Source organism: Pithys albifrons, chromosome 25 (genome assembly GCF_047495875.1).
Source record: "Pithys albifrons albifrons isolate INPA30051 chromosome 25, PitAlb_v1, whole genome shotgun sequence".
In the NCBI taxonomy this organism is placed as follows: domain Eukaryota; kingdom Metazoa; phylum Chordata; class Aves; order Passeriformes; family Thamnophilidae; genus Pithys; species Pithys albifrons.
In genome coordinates this window covers 621,090-643,735 of record NC_092482.1, presented here as the reverse complement: position 1 = coordinate 643,735, position 22,646 = coordinate 621,090, and the positions used below count along the sequence as shown (strand labels likewise).

The 22,646-nt window shown below is 56.7% G+C and overlaps 2 protein-coding genes across 4 annotated transcripts in view; both read right to left on the bottom strand.

Annotated features, from left to right (window-relative positions):
• ZNF385C (zinc finger protein 385C) overlaps positions 1-22,646 on the bottom strand; it is a 55,091-nt gene that overhangs the window by 7,056 nt on the left and 25,389 nt on the right. For 2 of the 3 annotated variants that reach the window (XM_071577200.1, XM_071577201.1), the window contains exons 3-4: positions 4,718-4,860; positions 512-622 (exon numbers count right to left, since the gene is read on the bottom strand). In XM_071577200.1, the coding sequence (XP_071433301.1) occupies positions 512-622; positions 4,718-4,860 (254 nt within the window). Of the gene's footprint in view, positions 1-511; positions 623-4,717; positions 4,861-21,553; positions 21,751-22,646 lie in introns of those variants that run through there. The other variant, XM_071577202.1, reaches the window with a different exon arrangement.
• On the bottom strand, positions 8,811-14,350 carry C25H17orf113 (chromosome 25 C17orf113 homolog). The gene is made up of 3 exons (XM_071577195.1): positions 14,267-14,350; positions 11,965-12,586; positions 8,811-11,018 (listed from the first exon to the last, which is right to left on the bottom strand). Exons 2-3 carry the CDS (start codon positions 12,475-12,477, stop codon positions 9,486-9,488), a joined length of 2,046 nt encoding a protein of 681 aa, XP_071433296.1. The 5' UTR covers positions 12,478-12,586; positions 14,267-14,350; the 3' UTR covers positions 8,811-9,485.

Below are 22,646 nucleotides of genomic sequence, written 5' to 3'. Positions count from 1 at the left end.
AACTGGACACCCACAGGGTGTGAGGGTCTGCACCAGCACACACTCCTGGGGGGGAACCCAGGGGATGTGGGCAGGGACAGGCAGAGTGGGGACAGCAGCATGGATGCTCGTGGGAGCACTGGGAGATGCGGTGGGACTTTGCTCTCAGCACAGCACTTCCAGCTGGGATGCAGCCTGGAAGAGGGAAGCAATGCCCTTCCTGAGTCGCTTGGCTGTGGAGTGCAATCATGAAGCCCAGAACTGCTGAGTTTTGCTGGCAGAGCAGCACCAGCCCCAGGTGCTGCAGATCCAGCATGGGCAGGCTGGGATGGCTCCTCGATGCGTGGCAGAGCCTGGCCAGGGCACAGGGCACAGGAACTGCAAGAGCAGTTTCCACAGCCCCCCATGCTGCCCAACACCAAGCACTGGCAGCTCCAGTGGATGTGTCTGACACATCCCCATGGGATTCCCCTGCCCCAGTGCTGGTCCTGTGTGCCCCACTTGCCCCAGCCCCACCTCTGGCCCCACTTACCGCAGAGTTGAAGCGTAGGTGGCAGATGTTGCAGGAGATGAACTGCTTCTTCTTGAGTGGGGCTGGCATGCCAAAGGTGTGGCTGATCACTGCCTTCTGCACTGGGTCCATCTGCAAGGCAGGGGAGGGCACAGGGTGGCTCGGGGCCACATCCCAATTGCCACCCCAGCATGGCATCATGACCTGGTGACCCCCATGCCTGCCAGGCTCCTGAGGAGCCACTGCCAACACCACAGAGCTCACACTGAGAGGCTGAAGGAGTGAGGGGCTGTGGCTGCCAAGACACTGCATCAACACTGGCTCCTGTCCTGCTTAAAGCATCCCTAACTACACCAAACCTGCAGGGTCTGAATGTTGGCTGTGGTCTGGCAGAAGTGACGAGATCCTGTCTGACCCAGTGTGTCTCCATGTCCCCTCCCCACCCACACAGACACTGGCGTTACAGATGGCAAATTACCTGTTTCTATTTGAGCCCCAGTTACTGCCCTTGACCTTCCGGTGTCAGGGCAGCTCAGGAGGAGCAGAAAACACCAAAATGGAGGGTAGAGGTGACCAAAACAAGTGACCATTCTCCACGTGTTCTTTACCAGGGAGCTGGAATGTCCCCGTGCAAAGCTGAAGGCGTGAGCAGGGCCAGGCATGCTGGCCCACAGGACACTGGCAGTCCATGTGGGGCCAGGGCAGGAGGGACACAGGGCCTGCAGCCACGGGCACAGCTTGCCCGAGGCACAGTGCCCTTGAAAGTCCCTCTGGGCTGTCCCACTGCTGCCCAGCTGTGCACTTCACCTGCTTAAACCCATCGATGACAACTCACTCTCTGGGCTGGGTAGACACAAACCCACTTCGGCGACCTGCCAGGAGCAGTGTCCATCCTCCATCCTGCCCAGGACCACAATGGGGCTAAGCATGTGGCCAGTGCCAGCCCCTGGCCTTCTGTCTCACCCCAGGGCTCAGCCTCATTCCACAGCCCAGGCACCAAACTGGTTCCAAAATCTGTAATTGTTTTAAACAAAATGCATTTATTAAGGGAGAAAACATAAGAGTAACCTCTTTGTCTGAGCGTGGCTCTAATCTATAATGCAAGTATTGTTCCCTACCCTGTGGCACAGGGAGATTATCTTATCTGAGTCCTGCTGTCAGGAGAGCCCGGGGTTTTCAGCGATCGTATTTCTCTGCAAAGCTATTTCGCTGCCGAGACAGGTGCATCAGTCTTCGAGGCACATGCCTGGACAACAGCGCCATTATCGAGACCCCAGATTCCTTTCCAGGAGTGAGCAGAATGGTAAAAGCAGGTGATTAATGAAGTGCCTGTTTGCTATGAAATTTTACTCACTTATCTGGCATATAAATGAAGAGGCATTTGGAGTTCAGCAGAGACCCAGAGGAAGCTACAGATGGCCAAGATGTTGCTCCACGCCTGACGACAAACATTGCAACGTGCTGCTGGCAGCATCCCTGCACTGCCAGGCTGTGGGGCCAGCACTTGTTTTTCAGAGAAACACCCACCTTTTCTTTCGGAAAAGAAAAATGGCTCCAACCTTCCCAGCAGTGTCAGCTACCACGTTCCAGCTAACATTCCCACTGAGCACCACCAGCTCCCACCAAACAACACCAGCTCCCACTGAACACCACCAGCTCCCACTGAGAACCACTGGCTTCTGTGGGCTCATCCATGCCCCAAGCACCACAGCAGGAGCGGGGCAGGGGTCAGAGGAGAATGCAGAGGAAAGATGCTGCCCAAGGACACAAATGTGGCCAGGGACCACCCTGGCCTCAACCTGAACCTGCCAATGAAGCCACCAGCACCAGCACTGTGTCTGAGCCCCAGCTCTACAGCGGCCATACTGAACAGCCCCAGCACAGGGTCCCCTTGTACTCCTGGGGCATAAGGTGATGGCACCAACCTGGGTCTGCATACTTTGTCCTTTTGCCAAGTCCCCACTGCTCAGCCTTTTGACGTGACAAGGAGTTGTGTCCACCAGAGCAGCTGTGCCGCCTTCAACCCCTCTGGGCAGGCACAGGAGTCATGAGCCCCTAGGGGCTGTGCTGGGCAGCACACCCAGATCCCAGCTCCAAGTCCCAGCCAGGGGTATCCTGGTCAAGGCACATGCAAATGTGCCACTGCTGCTCCCACTGTCCCTAAGCAAACACAAGCACCATGTCAAGCCTTCAGCTGCCCAGCCCCATGGGAGCACTCTTGGCCCCAGGTGCTTTGCCAGAAGCCCAGCCTGGCTCCACTCAGCACCGAGCACATCTGAAGCCTCATTCCACCTGAGAGGCCTTGTGCTTCTCCCCGAATGAGAACACAAACACCCTGCCAGCTTCTCCCACCACACACCCTCATGGCTCTCTCGTATCCAGAAAAGCCCCCACAGCTCCTGCAGGGCCGGCAGGGGATGTGCCACAGCACCCACACCCACAGCCAGGGCTAGAGGATCTTCCCAGTGGTTTCCAGCAGAATGGAGCCAGGGACAGAGCTTGGCTTTGGGCACCACACTCTTGGGAAATAACAATCCCAGCTTTATAGCCAATTTGTATTGACTCACATTACTTTATTTATCCCTGGATGTTCCTGCTGATATAAATAGTGATCCTTGTGTTGAGCTCCCTGCAGCCGCTGAGGTCAGGATCGGGAATTCACAGGGATGCAGCATCTGCTCAGATCGTGTCTGCTGATGGAGTTTTACGAGGCGCTTCTGGGTCCTGGGGATTTGCAACATCCCAAGAGCAGGGAGGGGCCTTTGGAGCACAGAACGTGCCTCCTGTGCTGTGTTAGGGGTTTTTTCTCCTTGTTGCTCTGAGTGGCAGAAAGCAGCTCAGAAGGGTTTCGTTCACTCCCGAGTAAAACATCTGCCTGGGTTCATGGGAGCCCTGTGACCTGCTCTGAGTGCAGAGTGTTCCAGATCATCAGCCCTGGCTCTACTCGGCCAACAGCCCACGCCAGGCTCAGGTCTGAGCTTGGAGCAGTTCACCCCAGGTGCCCAGACATCCAGGGCAGCCTCCCCTGGCATCCCCATCCGTGTCCGACCCGTCCTCCACAGCAGGAGCCCCACAGAGCACAGCAGCCATGCGACACTGTGTGGCTCCAGCAAGTACCAGATCCATTTTCCACATTGCTACTTTTTTTAAAGCACCAAACCAGGGTAAACATGTGCCAAGGCAGAGGCAGGCAGGAGCCAAGAGGAGTGAACAGCAGGCGCAGGGTCAAGTTGACGCCTGACTCCAGTGACTAAAAAAAGAGCCCAGACAAAGAGCAGGAACCATAACAGCATCAAAACCCCTCCTTGTCCCATGTTCCTGCTCATTAGCCTGGGGAGAGGCTGAGCTGGGGCTTCAAAAGAGCTTAAAGGACTCAGATGCCTGAATCCCATTCAACAGCAAGAGGAAACCTGTGCTTAATTCTTGCGCTATCTTTGAAGAACTCAGTGATAATTTGCACCTTCCAAGTGGGTTTAAGCTCAAAGCCACTCATAAAAGGCTGGTGAGCAGGAAGGGGGCTCGAGAAAGTCCCATTTCCATGCTTAGAAGGGAAAACCATGGGCATTTTCTGAACCCCTAAATGCCAGCCCTGCCTCAGCAGGGGAGAGGGAGAGCAGCCCCGGGGCCCACTGCCCTTCCTGAAGCAGAACCTGCTCCACAGTAATGCTGAGCAGCTCCCGAGGGATACAGACACCTATGGCACTGGGATCAGCCTAGGGGAGCAGCACAGCATGAGGAAAACACCTTCTCACACCCCACACTGCCATTTGTCTTTGGCCACATCCATGTGGTTTAGCTGTCTAATGGAACACCCAGCGTGGGAGCAGCCTCTCATCACCCCGATCCCCGACACCCACAGCACCAGCCACACTTCTCATATCTCTTACACCTTCTCTCTCTTTCTTTTTTCCTTATTTATTTTTTAACTAATGAACTGCTCTCCAGAGCTACTTTGTTACTATTGATTCCAGGGGCAAAATCCAATAGATCTTGGTTAAAATGAACCATGTTTTAATTCTGGTACTGACAGGTGCTGGCTGGGTAGGAACCACTCCGAGCTAAGGGCAGGGCAGGCATGTTGAACTGCTGTCCAGCAGCCAAAGACCCCAGGAATTAAACAAGAAGCTACCTGGTGGGGTTCGAGGAGCAGAGCCATGTAAAGGAGGAACTGCTGCAGGGGAAGTGAGGAGTCCAACAGCCAGTGCCCACCCACCTCCAGGAACTCACCGTGTTGAAGTTGGGGAAGAGGTTGAGCGGTGACGTCCCGTTGAGTCTGAAGGTCAGAAAGTGCTTGATGTCCAAGGGCGGGTGAAGGGGCCGGCCAGGGATGGGCAATGATGCTAAGAGGGGGCTGCTGTGTCCAGAGGGACCTGGGCAGGCAAAGGGAAAAACAGCATTAGCATTAGAGGTCCCTGCTTGCAGTGGCAGTACAAGGCATGTGAGACACAGCATGTGGGCACATCTGCTGTGTGCTATGGTCTCTCCTCAGTGAAAGGTCTCAGCCCAGGGTTGCCCTGGGCACCCCTTTGCCCTTTGGGCTCAAAACCAGCTCCCCAGCATGAAACTGAATGCAGCCACCTCTGTGTCAGAGTGTGGACACGTGCAGGAGCTTGCTCTGAACCTTCTGAAAGGTATCAAAGCCTTCCCCAGGGAAGCAGCCCCGACCAGGGGCAGAGGCTGAGCTGCTGCTGCTCCCCATCACCCGCACACACACCACGCGCTCCAGAGTGCCATTTAGGAACAGCCTGGAGTTATTAATAACGTTCTGTCTGAACAGAAAACACCCGTGGGATGAAAGGAAGGAGGGAGGGAAGATCAAGCAGAGGGATCTGTCTCCAGCCTGCTCCCCATCCCAGGTTTCCACTCAGGCTCATCACAAATGATAAGCACAGGAAAGCATCCTCTGAGAGGCAGAAGGGGTCCTGGCCCAGCTCTGGAGAGGGGAGGGAGAAAAGCTAAAATAAAAAAAATTATTAATCAAACACAATAAATAAGAAATGGTTTCAGAGCGCTGTGAGCCAGAAGAGCCCATTCACATCCCACAGGGCTTCACGTCCCCTCCAGCCCACCCAAAGCCCAGTCCCTTCACCTGCAGCAAGAACAGGGCAAATGTCCTTTGGTTTTTTGATTTTTGGGTTCTTTTTCCTCAAGACATGGCAAGGTCCCTGCCACAGCACAGCATGACCCCATCTCACTGCCCCGCAGAGCAGAGAACACGCCTCGTGGGAGGGTGTCCAGGGGGCTGCTGCTTCCACAGCAGGAACACAGACCCGGAGCCATCACCACCAGCACCTCTTTGTGACAGCACCGAGTCTGAGCCTCCTGCATCCCCCGCACCCCACCACTGGCTGTGCAGCACAAGGACCCCAGGCTGGTGCTGCTTCTCTCTGCTCTGTACCCACCCGGTGCCAACCCCGGCTGGTGCAGGAGCCGAGACATGAATCTGAAATTCAAGTTTGAGAGATCCCCTGGATGTGAGCAGCCAGTGCTGCCGCCAGCCCCACGGGCACAAACGACCTCTTTCTGGGCGAGCACACGCAGTGGCTGTGCCACAGCCAGAGCCACCCCGAGCCGGGCCTGACTCAGGGCAGGAATTACAGTTTGCTTCATCGGGCATGCACTGATCGAGTTAATTCCAGAGTCACCCAGAAGGGAAATCTGTGAAACTGCTTAAAAATAAATAAATAACATTAGAGCAGCAGCGATGGGGAGGGAGCAGGACTGGGTGAGCGGTGCATGATTAACCTTCTGAGGCATGAAACAGTTTCTGCATCAAATCACCGGAGACTGCCGGGCCAGCGCCGTGGGAGCTGCCCCAGGACCCTCCAGTACACACAGCCCAAGCCAGAGCAGCACTGAAGGCATTTGGGGCTGATCTCGAGGGGTCCCACTCATCTCTGTCAGTGTGGTTTCCACTGACTTGCACTGGCCTTAAAACCACAAAATATATTTACATATAGACATACATATCTGGGAAGAACAAGAGTGGGGCCGATCACCTCCTTCCCCAGTATCAGTAACTGCATAAAGGGGTGTTGCAACTCAGCCAACACTGTAGCCCTGGGGTTCACTCCCTGGGGAGCAGCTCCTGCACTGGGCAGGCACAGGGGGGATGCTGAGGGGACACAGAGTGCCACAGACAGTCACCACCCACAGTGGCTGCTGCCCACAACAGCACAGACAAGATACACAAACCTCTTCAGCCCATCCTCGTGCTCAGATTCGTGGGTTAAACATATTTCTGGACTGTGATAACCAAGAGGTTGGAGACAGCCCAGAAATCCCAGTGAGATCATTTGAAGGCCCAGGACCTGTCCCCCCAGCTTTGTCCCTGAAGCAGACAAGACCTCTGGAAGCAGGGAAAGGGCTGAAACTGCCCTGGTGCCAGCAAAGCTGCCCAGAATGTCACAGCACCTGCTGGAACACCCACATGATGCTCCTCGGACACCTTCCCAAGGTTATGGAGCTGCAGCACTGCAGATCCTGCCTTACCTTTGCTGCAGGGCAGATTCCAGCAGCAGCTGAGGGCAGTATTTTTAGGTATTAATTAGACACTCAATTAAGGGGATTTGCTTTGGGGAGAGTGGCAGGGCCCCAGGTTTGTATAGAATGACACGACCTTACCCAAGGTGACGAGCATGGCCAGTGGTGGGCTGGGCTGTACTGGTGGATGGCACCCACAAACACTCATCCTGCAGCTCTGGAGCTGGGTGTCCTCTGCCACAGCATCAGCTCTGTGTCTTCCCCCATTTTGGAAGAGGAGACTCCCCACCACAGCAAATGCTGTTGCTCCAGCACCATGGGTCCTGCCAGGACAGGGTGTCCTCCAGCTCCACGGAGCATTCCAAGGGGCTGGTGCAAGGAGGGGAGTGCAGGAGCCCTGTGTTCTCAGCACAAGCACCTGCTGCAGCCTGGGAAGGGGTCTCTGTGCCCTCCAGTTTCACAGGTAGCATCCAGATCTGCCCAAGAGATGCCAAAGCCCATGTCACTGCTATGGTGCTGCACATCCTCAGCCAGAGCCATGGGATCCTGCACATCCTCTGGCTGGAGCTCAGCCCAGTTCCTGTCCCACAGACAAGAGACTCTCAGAGGGGTCCCTTGGAATTTAAAGGCGTGTTTCAGCCCTACATTTAACCAAACCCACCCGATTGTGCCTGTTCCCCAGCCCTTCACTCAGTACAGCCACTGAACACACACTGGGAGCAGGTTTTGTCCTGGTCTCTGTGAGACAGAGCAGAGCAACTGTTGTGCTCTGACACCCCATGTGTATGAACCTCCCAGAGCTGCCTCTGAAGGCAGCAAGACCAATGCTGCAGGACCTCATACCAGCACGAGTCTGCCCAGGACCCATCTCCACAGACGCTGCTGCCTCAGAGAGCATCTGGCGCAGAGTCTGCCCAGACCAGATGGAGATGGAGCTGTTTATTCACACAGAGGCAGCCTGGCTCCCTCCCGCCTGGGAGGTGTTCTCAGCACATTTTGGTGGTGTCTCCAAATCCTTACTCAGGGCTTTAAAGGTTTTCTGTCTGACCAAGCATGGGCTGAACTCACTTCAGCTCTTTCCAGGAGGCTCCCCTGGGAATTATACATGTGCTCCCCAGTGCCAAAGGCTGACAGCCAGAGAAGAGGAGAAACACCCAGTCACAACTCTGGACCACGACAGCAGCACCAGTGTGGCCCAGGCACCTCTGGGATCCAGACCAGTTACAAACAGACTGCAACATTTTGGACTCCCAGAGCAATCAGACTGTGGGGTACATCTGCTACATCCTCCTGTTTCCAGCTTTCAGCAGCACCAGCAAAACACCCAGCACTCAGGATTCAACCGAGGTGATGCTTTTGGCTGCTGCACTGGATTTACTGCTGATTAGAATCAGTCAGATCCGAAGGAAACAGCCCTCCAAGTCAAAACCAGCAGAGCCCTGTCATACTGGAACATGCCATGCAGCACCCCGGCCCTGCTGGGCCACCACACCAGCACCCCCAGACCCGAGGGCAAAGGGGGCTGAGCTCCCACCCACTACAGGCACCGACAGCTCTGCTCACCTCAGGATAAAGGCAGTAACACTTCAGAGGAGGAGTACAGGCTGAACATCTCCAGATTGTCCCAAGAACAGGTGTCGAAGGACTTTCCCTTGGGCTGCAGGTTGCCAAGAGCTCAGGGTGCAAAGGGAAAGCTGGGATGTGAGGACATTTTGGAAAGACCAGGAATTCACTACTGATTATTTTTGGACCCCAGTCATAATTTATTCTGTCCTTGCAAAAGAAGTCCCTTTAGCTATAAACTTTAAACACTAGGAAAATTAAGATAGACATTTTTAATATATATATTTATATATGTATATTTATATATACACACATACACATATGTACACAATGATGCACTTGAAGTTATATTTCCTCGGTCATTACAGTATCATTCCCTAAATCTCTTGCTCTTGAAATGATCATGACTTGATGCCACTGCTAAAAATACTTTGTGCTGTGCACAAGGAACACCAACACGACACCGCCAGGCATGTCGGGGTTGACTCAGGGCTGGGAGGATGTGCTGCCTTTTCTGCATTCGCTCTCGAGGCTCCAGAACAACAGAAATCCAATATTTTTGCAGAGTATTAAGCAAAAGCTGCTGGGTATCTTTGTGCAAAGGCAATGTGACATTTGAGCTCAAGAGAGGATTTGCCTTCATCTCCCTAAAACAAAATAATGACCAACTGTTGGAGAAAAATCTTTGCAATTTGTGGTCTCAGGTGGCCCCAGGATTTTGAATTCTGGGCGATTCAGATACCTGGGGGATGAGGGAGAGGTGGTCACAGGACCAGCATGGCTTTGCAAAGGATCCTGTTTCCTCTTCCCAGCACAGAGCAGGTCACCATCCACCACAGCCGCCTGGCCCCGCTGTGACCAGCAATGTGGAAAAGTCGCACCACGCTGGTGCTGGGCACTGTTTACAGGCCCTGGCTCCCACCTGAAGGATCACCCTCACTGGCCATGCTCACTTCACCTGAGCCATGATGAACTCAGACTCCCTCATGCTCTCATAGTACTCGATGGCCAGTGCAAAGTCGAACTCACTGATAGCTGGCCCATCAATGACAATCTTCATGCGGTCAGAGAGCCCCTCGTCCCTCCCTTGGCATGACCGGCTGTGCTTCAGCAGCTCCCGGCCCCGGCTGATCTTCTCGGCAAGGACTGAGCCCAATGGCAAAGCCAGAGCAATGGCCGCCAGGACGGCAAAGTCTGGGAAGAGCTCGTGCATCTCAGAGTTGCTGTAGACCAGCTTGACACAGAGGTCCTTGAAGGAGAGCTGGCTGAGGCTGAAGACGATGCGCTTGAAGAGGGGGAAGTCACTCAGGGCCCTCTCGCTCACCACCACCCGCGAGTACGTCTGCAGCAGGAAATTCAGCTCACTGACCCCGTAGCTGCCGATGTCCTCCAGAGACTGGGGGTAGCACTTGGGATTGAAGATGGCTGAGAAGGAGCTGACGGCCTCCAGGATGCTGCTGGGGAACCTGTCCAGCAGGTTGCACCTCACGCTTTCCAGGTAGGTCTCCTTCAGCTGCTCAAAGTGCTTCAGGTGCATTTGGGAGCAGTTGACCAGCTCGATCCCCTTGTAGCAGAGGCGGCTCTCGCCATCCCGCCCATCCTGTGGGTACTCCTTCATTTCGCTGAGGAGCTCCTGGAGGTTCTGCCCACTGGTGCTCTGCTGGGTCTGTAGTGTGGAGGCCATGGCTGAGACAATGGGCTTCAGGATGGAGAGGTCAAAGTCCTCAATCTGGAAGAAGCGACTGAGCTTTTGGAAGACGGGGAGGACATCCAGGAGGATCTTGGTGAAGGCCACAAACTGGAACTTCTTGAGCTCTTCGCAGAGGCCACAGGCCACAGGTGAGTGCTCTGCCTCACTCTCCAGGAGCAACACCAGTGTGGGCCACGAGCAGTCAATGGCTTCTATGGCTGGGAAGATAGAAGTCCAGTGGACAGCTTTGGGGCCCCCAAGATCTATCTCACAAAGGTCCAGGACACTCCGCAGCTCCTGCAGGCCATCGCTTGCCCCACGGCCACTGGAGTAGAGCCTGTACAAGGCATCCACAGTGGTCTCGTACTTCTGGAGGTACTCAATGGTGCCGACGGTCTCAGATGGCAGCAGGGAACTGCCGTGGGACAGGCAGTGCATCTCGGTGAGGAGTGGGTAGAGCGATGTCAGCGCGGTCCCCACCCCGCTCAGCTGCTCGGCCACCAGCGAGGCGCTGTGGGCACTGAGCCAGGTGAGCTTCATGGCGGGGATGCCAAAGGAGCGCATCACCTCCCCCACCTTGCCTGCCACGGTGGAGGCCTCCCCGGCGGGCAGCTCGAAGCTGCCCAGGAAGGCAGTGGAGGTCTGCCCATTGCAGGGGGAGACGGTTGTGGTGAACACGGCAAGGCTGCGGTGCTTCAGCACATCCACCATCTCGTCCACCACCAGCCCAACAAACGGCGAGGCTTTGATCCTGTGCCTGTCCTCATTGTGCAGGACTTTGGCGATGGCTGCCTGGGCAGGGTGAAGGAGGGGCGCAGGGAGGGAAAGAGAAACACAAATGAGGTGCAGAGGCAGCAGGAGATGGGAAGCCCCTGGCACATCGCAAGCGGCCAGGCTCCCGCAGCGGCACGAGGGCCAAGCCAGGAAAAAGCCCTTACACAAGCTGGAAACACAAGATGGAAATCACTTTCCTTTTCTCTATAACACCCTGTCTCCTCCCGCTCCTTTTCAGTGGCCCAAGCACCATGTGAAGCTGCCAAGAGCTTGGGGCTCCCTGCCCTGAGCTGGGGGTCAGAGCCCCACAGCTACAGCAGGACTCAACACCACCAGCAGTGCCAAGGTGCCAGACCCCAACACCCCAATCCCAAGCTGCCACCAGTGCCAGCCATGAGGCAGGACACCAGGAACTCGCCTGCTCAGTTCAACTCCAGCAGCTTTATCGGTGTTTCACTGGCCCAGCACGGGCAGGAGCAACAGCAAAACTCTGCAGTGTCTTTTCCTTCTTTACTCATTTTCCCCCATTTCAGGCAAATGCCCCAGTTTGAAGGGAAAACTTCCTCTGTGTGTGAGTGCTGTAAGGATCACCACAGGCTGGAAAACCTAATTAGTGGGTTTAGTCTATCTGCAGCAAAATAAGGCTCTGCAGAGAGCTGAAGAGTCTGGCAAACAGCCAAGACTCACTAAAAATTTAATTTGATTTTAGCAGGCATGAAGCATTTGTAAAACTCAGAAAATCCTTTCTAAACTCTCTGGCTACTTGATCTTTCTGAGCACTCAGTTTAGGGCAAAAGAGGAAAAATCCACAGTGCTCTTGTGCTTAACTGAACTCCTGGGCTTTCAATCCCACAAGCAGCCCGGCAGGCCCAGGGAGCAGCTGGTGGGCACAGGCACCCACCTGGCACTGCCCGGCCCCGGTGCAGCCTCACACACGTGCAGGACCCCAGCCCCACATACACACCTGCATCTCCCTTACGCTGCCAGGGTGGTAGTACTCGCTGTGCTCCGAGGCCAGCAGCGCCTGGCACAGGTTGAACTTCTGGAAGTTGAGCAGGGAGAAGCACTTCTCATCCGGGATCTCCTCCTTGGCCATCCAGTAGACAGTGGTGAGGACAGCCACCTTGGCTGGGTTCACCTCCACCTTGATGAGCGGGCGCAGCTCGGGGTGGCCGTGGGGCTCACAGGGCAGCTGCTCGCGGTTCACGGCCAGCGCCTGGCGGTGCGCGCCGGACGTCACGTGCCGCAGCAGCGCGTGGCGCTGGAAGTTGTCCGTGCCCACGGTGAAGGCGTTCTCTGCCTTACCGTGCTTGTTCCTCACCAGTGCCTGCCGACACTCTATGCAAAACATGAGTTTCCTCTCATAGTCAAATTCCAGCCAGGTAAATTCTTCTTTCCAGTGCTCATTGAAATAGCGTTTACACTTTTTATTGGAATTGGAAGTTTCTCCAGCTGGCTTTTTCCCTGGAGGCACCATACTGCTGTGGCTGGGAAATCAAACACTACAGTTCAACTGCAACATGCCTTGAGGAGCAGCCTGCACATCTAATTTAGTAAGAAGGTCTATTACCACTCTCCTGGTCCGACTGGAGATGAAAGAGACACAAGGGAAAGGGATTAGGGCCCTGCAAACCTCAGCTGGGGCTCAGCAAAGGGCTGTGGTGGCACAGCAACAGTGGCACAGTGACAGCAGCAGGAACAGTAGTGCTCAGGACAGGCCTGGCTGTGAGACAGCCCCAGCACCACGTGGGGGGATCCCAGTGAGTGCCAGCATCACCAGCAGCTCTCATTATCACTGGTGGGACTGGGGCACACACAGACAGTCCCCACCACCACAGGGAAACCCACACACTTTCCCCCCAGAGCAGCCCCTCCCCCTGTGCTGGTGCTGGGAAGGTGAGGAAGGCTCAGAGTCCAAAAGGGAGTGCTCAGCCCTGGAGGAGCAGACAGCGGTGAGTGCCAGGGCTCTGGATCTGAACAAGGGTGACACTCGTGTGCTCTCAGTCCTGCCAGCCTTGTCTCTACCCCAGGGAATTGCTGAAGCCATGGCAGGTCCCACCACAGCAGAGCCACGCTCTGTACAGTCAGTGCCAGTCCAGAGTCCCTCCCAGGGAGTGATTCACTGGAGCTGTTCCAGGCCAAGCTCCCAAACGTCTCCTGAGCTCTAGGCTGCAAAGACTTACACATCATGGTAACCAAACCAGGAGCTGGAGGGTTTAAGCATTCACCTGACCCCTGCCCTACACTTCAGCCCCACTCAGTTCAATTCTCACATTTTCTATGAACTGGACTGCAAATCCAAACTGAGCCTTGATAAAGGTGGTGGGAAGAGGCAGAGGCAGAACCCAGCACAGGGTGGGTAAGGGGTAGAACCAAAACTCAGAGGAAAACAGAAAGAACACAAACACTGAGCAGCAGCAAAGCCGGGGAATACCATCAGTCCATGTGACTTGCTCAGAAACCCATGGGGAACTTGGGGTTTTTCTGAAGAACAAACCTCCCAAACCAGAGCCCTTACCACAGCCCTCAGGGGGCAGGGGGAACCCTCACAATTCAGGCATAAGAGCAGATCCCAACTCCCAGTGTTGTGCACACCCACTCCCAGGGATCTGGGGCTCCCTGCATGGTGCTCTGGACCATGCTGGAGGGTGGCCCTGGGGCAACCAGCCCCATCCCAGTGCCAGGTGGGCACTGAGCTCGGCTGCCCTGGCTGCACTGGGGCAGTGCACAGCCCCAGGGGGTGGATTCCTCTGCTCTCTCCCTGTCATTGACCCCATTCACTCCCAAACTATCCAGCACAGTCCCTGCCCCAGCACTCGCTCCAGCAAAAACTGCTGCCTTGGAAAGAATAAAAAAAATAAAAGGCAGCAATTAGTGTGGGGAGCTCATGGGGCCAGGACGAGCTCGGGACGGCGCAGGGCATGCAGCACCCCTTCCCGCAGCACCCGTGGTGCCCCACAGCCAGTCCTGGCAGCAGCCCAGTACCCCTCACTGGTGCTGCCCAGTGGGAAGGGCAGCAATGCGCATCCTGGGGCGATCGGCAGCAGCTCGGGATGGGGTGACACTCCAGTCCCCACACCAGCCCGCTTCTCTCCGCGTCGGGAAGTTTGGGCAGCACCAGGATTTACCTGAGAGAGGCCAAGCTGCTGCCCTGCCCCTCGTCCCCGGTGCATTCCCCCTGGTGAGGGCGAGCGGAGCAGCCCCAGCGCCCAGCCCAGTGCCCAGCCCTGCATGCCCAGCGCGCTCACCCGCCCCTACATACGTACCGTGAAAAGGCTGCCATGAGCTCTGGGGGGTGTGCGGGGCGGGGGGGAGCAAACTTCCCAAATTTGGGCTTTTAAATAGTGGCGGCGGGGGTTGGGGGGGGGGGGGGGGGAAGACACCAAATTAAAAAAACCCCAAACCCAGCACAGCAACGCAAAGCCAAAAATCAACCAAAAAGCAGCGAGGTGTTCAGGAGGCGGCGGCGGCGGCAGCGGCGGCACCCCCGGCCCGCAGCCCCCGGCCCCGGAGCACAAAGCCTGCGGCGCTCACGGGCGCACCGGCGCAGCCATCTTGCTGCGGGACCGACGGCTGGCGGAGGGATGGATGGAGGGAGGGATGGATGCTCCGGCACCCACGGCAGTGGCCACTAGCGGCGGCGGGCACGGGCAGCCCGCGGGGCCGCGGCGGGGCCGGGGCGCGCAGCAGTGGGGCCGGGGGCGCCTTCCCCACCAGGTGGGCACTGGGTGCCCAGTAACCCTCCGGGATCCCGCACGGCAGCGGGGGGAGCTGCGGGAGCGGCTGCATCCAGCCAGGACGGGAGGCCCCGGGCTTGGGCAGCGCCAGGATGCGAGTGCCCCACACACGGGCAGCTGCGGGCAGAGTCCCCGGACACGGAGCTCCGGCAGGATCCAGGTGCGAACCCTTCAGGGAACACCAGACGATGTTCCTGTTTACCTGTGCTCCTGGTCCGCAGCTGCATGGCTGGGTCTGAAGCGCACCTCCTTATCCCCAACACACTTTCTTTTAGAACTAAATGCAGGTGAAATTTAGAGCCACTCAACTTTCCTCAGAAACAGGATTTTGTGCCACCTTTCCCCCAAACGAGGCTCCTGAGGACTGAAATCCCAAAGGACGCCAGTGTCCTGCGGGACCCTGATGGGAAGCTCCTCGTTCCCCAGCACAGACCCTGCGCCTGGGAGCTGAAGGGTGATCCCACCCCAGCTCCTCCCGCGGAGTCAGGCTATGAGAAGGGATGTGGCCCACCGGAATGTGCCTGGATTAGGGGCTGCATTGTACCTGGCTCCGACTGGCTCCACACCAGGGGGGTCTGGCAGCCCGCGGTGAATTCCTCTGTTCAGGCTCCTCCACGTCTCCCTGGGCGAGAGGTTCTTCCTGCTCTGGGGACATTCCTGCCCGGCCACCTTAGCCCAGGGTTAATGAGAGCAGGAGCTGGTGAAACCAGAGCCGGCTCCCAGGGTGAAAACATGCCCGATTTATTCTTGTGCTAATGTCAGGAGAAAAGAGGATTGAGCCTTTTTAATGAGTTTTTAGGCAGGAGCCTGCTGCATCCCCCGGTCCCATGCCCTGGCTCCCAGCAGCCGGAGCGAGACTGCAAAGGTCGGCAGTCCCAAGGAAACAGTGGCTGGGGCCAACCCCACTTCCCATGGGCACCCCACCGAGCCCCTGTACTGGGATCCACTGGCAGGACCGGTGGATTCCAGTCGGGAATGTGCTTGCTCTGTCTGCTCTGTGCCAGGGGCATGGCTGAACTCACTGATCCCTTCTGCCCTGCATGCTCATTTCTGCTGGAAGGCTCCAGCGTTAACGTGGCTTTTGGGCAGTGTTTGCAGGATGTCCCTGACCCTGCCGAGCACCCTGGCCTTGCATCCCTGCCAGATGTCAGACGTCCTTCCTCAAGGAACTGAAATGGAGACACTCCTGTTTACCCCCGCGCAGCCGCCGCCTTGGCTCGAGCCAATCACTGCTATTTTTCCCTGCTGTGCCATGCCCAAGGAGCTGGGCAGGCAGGTGCCCCGTTGCACCAGCACATCCATCATCTGCATGGCATGAGGGCAGTCACAGCCATGAGCCACAGTTTCCATCTGAGCCTCTGTTTCCACTGAAGTCCCACGCCTCCAGGGGCTGGAGCAGACCCCATGCACGTGGCTCCGACTGGGATGCTCCAGGCTAGTCCCTGACACCCCTGCCAGCACTCCAGCCCCACATCTATGGCTGGGTTCCCCACGCGTTTCTACTGCATCTCTAAGAAGCTGAACAGAAGAGACCAAATTCAGCCATATTACCCCAAAAGATTTTAAATCCCCGAGTCCAAAGATATTTATGAGATTTTTGTTTCCATCCCTGCTCTAAGCCAGTCAGGCTCTGGGGAATGACGCACGCTCTTCCCGCAGGGAAGCAGAGGTGCTGGTGTTCCCAAAGCTGCTGACCCCCGGGAGCCCCTCCCTGCACAGCCCCCAGTTCTGCTGCCCACCCATTCCGTGGTGCCCAGCTCCACCAGCTTCCCCCCGGCCATCACAGGGGGAAACAGCCCCAGCACCCTCCAGGTCCCTGCTCCCCCTCTGTGCCCAAACCCCTGGCTGTGACACCCCCCGAGATGAACTGGAGGACAGACGGGAGGGGCCCGGCCACATCCCTCGCACCCGAAGGTGGTGACAGCTCAGTTCAATCCCTGCCGCGTGCGGTGCAGGGGGAGGCTGTGAGGAGCCGCTGGCTCGTGTGGGAGGGAGCACCCGGCACCGTGTCAGCTCAGCCAAATTAAAAATACTCCTGCAGCCCCCGAGCTGGTGCCTGGACAGGCAGATCTGGCAAGGAGAGCTCCTGCAGGATCTGCAGAGACACGGGCAAGAGAAGGTGCTCCCAACGCAGGGCAGGGGATGGGGCACACGCTGGGGGATCCCAGTATTTTCCTGCTGTGTCCCAGCTCTCTCACACAACTCAGGGTGCTCAAGGGGCTGTTCCTTCCCTGTTGGGGGGACCCTTCCAGCACTGCTGTGGACACAAGAGTCTGGCTCCAGCACGCTCAGGTCCTTGTGAAGGAGTCTCGGTGGGTAGTGGGCCATGAAGTGGGAACCATGGGGTGCTGCTGAAGAAGCCCCCTGAGCTGGTGACATGGGGAACCCACCCACCTCCCAGCCACCATCAGCTTGCAAGATGCTGCCTCGTGCCTCCTTCCCCTGCACAGCCTTGTCACAACCTTCAGCTGCGTGACTGCAGCTGGCAGGGAACAAGCCTTGAAATAAACTCAAATGACATCCCTGCAAACTGTGGACATGGCCACAACAGGATTACTGGGCAGGGGAGGGGGGTCATGCTCATCTCTCCCTGCCGGTGACCCCAGCTCCAGGCTGAGGCTCCTCTGAGCAGCAGCTGAGAAGGGCAAAGCCCTTTTGTCAAGGAGCAGAAGCAGGGACAGGATGATCTCCCTCCCAAGGCTCCCTCTATTACATGCACCTGGTCCTTGGGAGGCAGCTTGGCTGCTTTCCACTCCCCAAGAGCCACAGGGAGCATCACCCCACACCACTGATGTCAAACACAGTTGCTGAGGAGCAAAACTGGACATGGGTCTTGCCTCTTTTCCTCCCCCCGTTTACAAATATCGAGTCCAATTCCCTTTGGATTTTAATTCCCAGCTCTCCCCATCTGCCAGGTAATGATTTGAAACATCAGCATTTAGTGATGCCTCCCCCAGCAGAGACCTCAGCCAGCTTAGTGTCCCCAGTGCCCCAGCCAGCACTGCTGCTGGGGCTGGTGCAGCCCATCCAAGACCTCCCCGACCTCTGCCACAGGTACCAAACGGCTCAGGAGGGAACTGGGTTTATCCTGACCTGGAGGCACTGAAAAGGAGGTGGCAAACATTGAACTCTGGCCTGGGCTCCACTGCCCACAGCCCTGCCCATCCCTCCCTGGGTGATGAGGGAGAGGTCAGGGTCCTCCCGATAGTCTGAGAACTCAGAGAGGCAGCAGAGCCCTGGATCAGTTCAGTCTTTATTCTGGGCACTGTTTAAATTGTAAAAATTACAGCCAAGTCCAATTCATTACAGCCAGGGAGTGGCTGACAGAAATGAAAAGGGAGAAAAGCTCCTCAGATTGATGCTTTCTCACCATTCCAGTGAAATAACCAATTTGGAACAAATTAGGGGCTCCCATCTCCACCAGGCTTTTGAATTGCCTCCAAGCCAACGCACATTTTTCACAGTGCAGCATTTCTTCCATTAGCAGTGAAAATTAATGATTTCTATTATTGAAACACCTGAAGGCAGGTGCCTCCCTCACACAGCCGGGGTTGGGCTGGCACTGAGGCCCCAGAGAGCCACGAAGAGCCACGAGGAGACAGACAGGCTCAGAGAGGATAAGTGACATGGCCAGGGCCACCCAACAGGTTGGTGGCAGGTCCAGGCTGGTGGCCATTCCCTCTCAGCAGTGCCATCCCAGACCTTCTGGAGCGATGCACACCGACCACCACGCTGACACCCAAACCACTGCGTGTGATGGTGCCACAGTTGTCCCCAGTATCCCCCAACAGTGAAACCACGTGGGCTCCAGCAGTCCAAGCTTCACTCAGGAAGTGGGGAAAGGGGAATTGCTCCATTTTTGGGGGGGCCATCCACTCACACTGCAGGGGAACAGTTCTGGGGGTTCATGAGGGATTTCAAACCCCAATTCACTCACACATTCCTGCTCTGAAATTTCATAGAGGCCAAAGCCCTTTGCCTCCCTCCACCTGCTCTCTGCTCCCAGCCTTATTCCCCACGCAGAGCTCCATCAGGTCTGCACTGTCGGCTGAAGTGTGTCATTCCCCACCATGGCTGCCCCACAGCCAGGCTGTTGATGATCAGGGTTTGGAAGATGACACATATCTGTCATTATTTTTTAATTAGATTTTTATTTCCTACCTCTAGTATTTCATTGTAATTTCCGCCACTCCTACCCAGGCCATGCTAATATAATCACTCTGGCGGAGAGTGGGAGCAGCCAGCCCACTCGTTCCAACATCCCGCTCAGGAAAGGCAAAAAAAAGCAATTTGCTAAATCCCCAGCCCCTGCAGTCATTACAAGCTCGGGGACATCAGGCGGGTGCTGGAACACACCATCAAAGCGTCAGTGCTGGCAGCACCTGCCAGGAGCAGCGGCACTGAGAAACTTCAAAAAAATGTCCATGTTTGCTCAAAATACTTCTTAGCAACTCCTTATTGCAGCAAGTTGAGGCATAATTAAAAATGGGCTAAAGAGATTTGTGAATTATACCCTCGTCTTGATGCTGGAGATGCAATGATATTTTCTAGCCCACATCATCCTGGAGGTCAAGATTAGATGACAGCTTGCTCTAAAAATACTCCAAAGGGGAGGCTGAGGCTGTCGGAGGAGGTCGGAGCCCCTTGCGCTCCCCCAGCCTGCGTTTCACTCAGGGTTCAAATCAGGGGACAGATGTTTCCCCCAGGACACTGCTCGGAACAAGCCCCAGTAATAAAAACAACCACTGCATTTCCAGTGATTCACCCAAAACATCCACAGGGAAAGCTCCATCCCACCATCTGCCAAAGGAGCCCCAAAGCCAAATCCAGCAGCTAAATGGGGCCAGGCTTCCCTCACCATCAGCCCCCACAGCTCCCAAGAGGGATGGAATCACCGTGCAAGCACTATCCAACCACCACGCTCCTCCACCTGGAGCTACACAGACCCACACAGGGATCGCCAGCAAGCCCAGGGCACTGTGGGGTCAAAACTGAAGCTTTAGTGACTATTCAATATTTCCTCCATATTTGAGACTACATGGTGAAAAGCAAGGTCTGCTGTTGGTTTTTGTTTGCCTTTTAAACCTGCTTTGCCTGACAAGTATTCCAGATAAATACCCCGAGTAGTGTTACACGTTCCAGAGATACAGGGAAAGGCAGCTTGGAGAAAAGATTGTGTTTCAAACTATTAGAAAAATTAAAGTGATCCCTGGGAGACAGCTGGGGCTGCAACTACCCCAGCATGGGCACCCCAGCACAGCCCTGACCAATGTGCCAGGCCAATGACATCCGTGTTCCCAGCTCTGGAAGCCACAGGCACACACAAGCACACGCCAGTGACATGCTACCAGAGGCACGCGAGTGCCTGGCCGGCTGCAGACGTGCCTGTGCTCACACGGGTGTGCACACCACATGCACACGGACATGCATGGAGAGAAGTGGCACCACTGCCCACAGGGATGTGCTGGACCCGTAACCTCCAGAGCCACGGTCCCTCCCCAGTGCCTGCTGCAAAGTTAGTGCTGATAATAATAACAAAACACTAAAATGACCAGCCTTGAATCCACCTGAAATGGGTCCGAGAGCAGCGTCACGCTCTGTTTGTTGCTGCTGCTCCTCTTCGAGCCTGCGATGGCCAAGCCTGGCCATGGAGCTCCACCACCGGCCACTGCCACCCTCCCAAGGACACTCCTGGCCGCTCCCTGCAGCCTCATTTCACACAAAAAGCACCAAAACATTTGCATCACGGGTCCAGCAGAAACACAAGCTGGAGCTGACACACAGATAAAGAGCAAGGGCAAAATCCAGCCCCGTCAGCATACACAACCTTTTCCCTCCTCTTTTTGTAGCCCTGGGAAAAATCAATAAGATGCAGTGAGTCAAACTCAGCTTGAATCCCGTAAGTAATTAGGATTAGCAGGCTGGGAGCCGAGGGAACAGGCTGCCTCTGTGCTGGGCGGAGGGACCATTTTGTGGGTGTAGGGTACAGCCTCAGCTCATGCAACCAACAAGAACAGCTCTTGCCGGGGGTTTTGGGCAGGATGGCAGTAGGGAATGGGAGCAACATGATTTGCTTAGAAACAAGAAAATCTCATGAGAGAAATTTGGGGTGCCAAGCCCTGCTGGGAGCACGTTGGAGACCCCACAGTTAAACCAACAGCTGAGTTTGATGCCGAGCCCATTCCCAGCCCCTCACTCTGAGTCCAGACTCTTTGAGTACCGTGTATTCCCGGGGCTCTTCCCCAGAAGGAAATAACCCACCTCTACGATTCACAATTCACAGTTAAGTTTGTGGCCAAAATCTCGAAGTGGAGAAGATACAAGTATACACACACAGTGCCTGAACAGAGCTACCAGCAAAATAAGAACCAATTCGGGGTGTTTCTGTCCATAAAGAACAGTCTGGACCCTGATTTAGTGCCCTTTTCACCAGCTGAAGGAAATCGGCACAAGCCGGGAGCTCTCAAACCAGGGCCACGCGGGGAAGAGCAGCCCCGGGACAGCAGGGGGGATAGCTCAGTGCCCCCCACCGCCCACGCCACCCTCCGACCCTCGCCCGCGCTCGGAGCCCCGCGGCCGGCCCGGTCCCGCTGCTCTGCCGGGGTCCCGCTGTCCCCCGGGTTCCCGCTGTCCCCCGGGGTCCCGCTGCCCTGCCGGAGTCCCGCTGTTCCCCGGGGTCCCGCTGCTCTGCCGGGGTCCCGCCGCCCCGGGCAGCGGCTCGGCCAGCGGCGAGCGGGAGGATGAGCGGGCTATGGGGGAAGAGAGAAGGGGGCGACGGGGAGAGATGAGGCTGCGGGAAAGTTGCGTTTCACCCACCTAGAAGCATTTTGGATGCGGCTGCGTCGCCTCCGCGCTGCCGGTGCCTCCCGCTCGCCGGGCAGAGCTGCGGGCAGGGCCGGCCGGGCGCACCCGCTCCGCCGCCCAGCGCTGCCGCCCCTCGCCCCGCGCCCGGCCCCGCCTCGGCCCCGCCGGAACGCGGGGGGAGACGCTGCCGGAGGTGCCGGGTATCGGCGGCGAAAGGGGCGGGGGGAGCGGGCGGTCCTCGCCCCGCACAGCCGCCCCCGCGCCGGAGCTGCCCGAGCAGCGGAACCTGCGGCGGGAGGAGGGAACCTCCAGCGGCTTCGCTGCACCTCTGGGGCTCCCTCCGAGCGTCCTCTGAGCGGGTGTTTGGAGGGGACACCTGCCGAGATGCCCCCGTGGGTCCCGCCGCGGGGTTTGCTCAGGGACGGGACTCAGCGGCTGCCACCCAGCCCGACCCCCGGAAAGGCTCCTCGGCAGCAGGAGCCGCGTGTCCCTGCCTGGTGACCACATGTCCCTGCCTGCTGCCCACGGGTCCCTGTCCGGCTCAGCACCAGCCCCGAGCACTGGAAACACGCATAGTCTGACCCACCCACGGCATCAGCCCGTGGGGTGACACGAGTGGACACGGTTAGCCTGACCCCGGTGATGGGGTTTCCATGAGCCCAGGGCCTCCTGCCCTCCCCACTGGTTCCTTAGCAAAGGCCGTGGCAGCACCTTCTCTGTGCTGGTTTTTGGCCACTTCTTGGGAGGGAGGGCTCAGGACTTCCTTACACTGGTGCCCTTTAAACAGGGAAATGAAAAACCTGCTTATTAAAAGAGGAAACAATTGTCTTCCCTCACTCTCTGAAAGGGAGGTGAGAACAAGGCGGGAATTAAATACTTCCCTCAAGTGAAACAATTCAAGGAGTTGGGCAGTAACTGCTGGGCCAAGAGCAAAGTGAAAAGGAAGATGTTAAACCATGAGATGCTGCAGTCCTTTCCCATGTGCCACAGCCAGACCAGGCACTTTTGGGGTAAATTACAGAATTTTGGTGCACTGAAAAGCATCTGAAGCCATCAGGGCTCTCCTGGGCACTGGACAAAGGCACCCACGGGTTCTTCTCCCTGA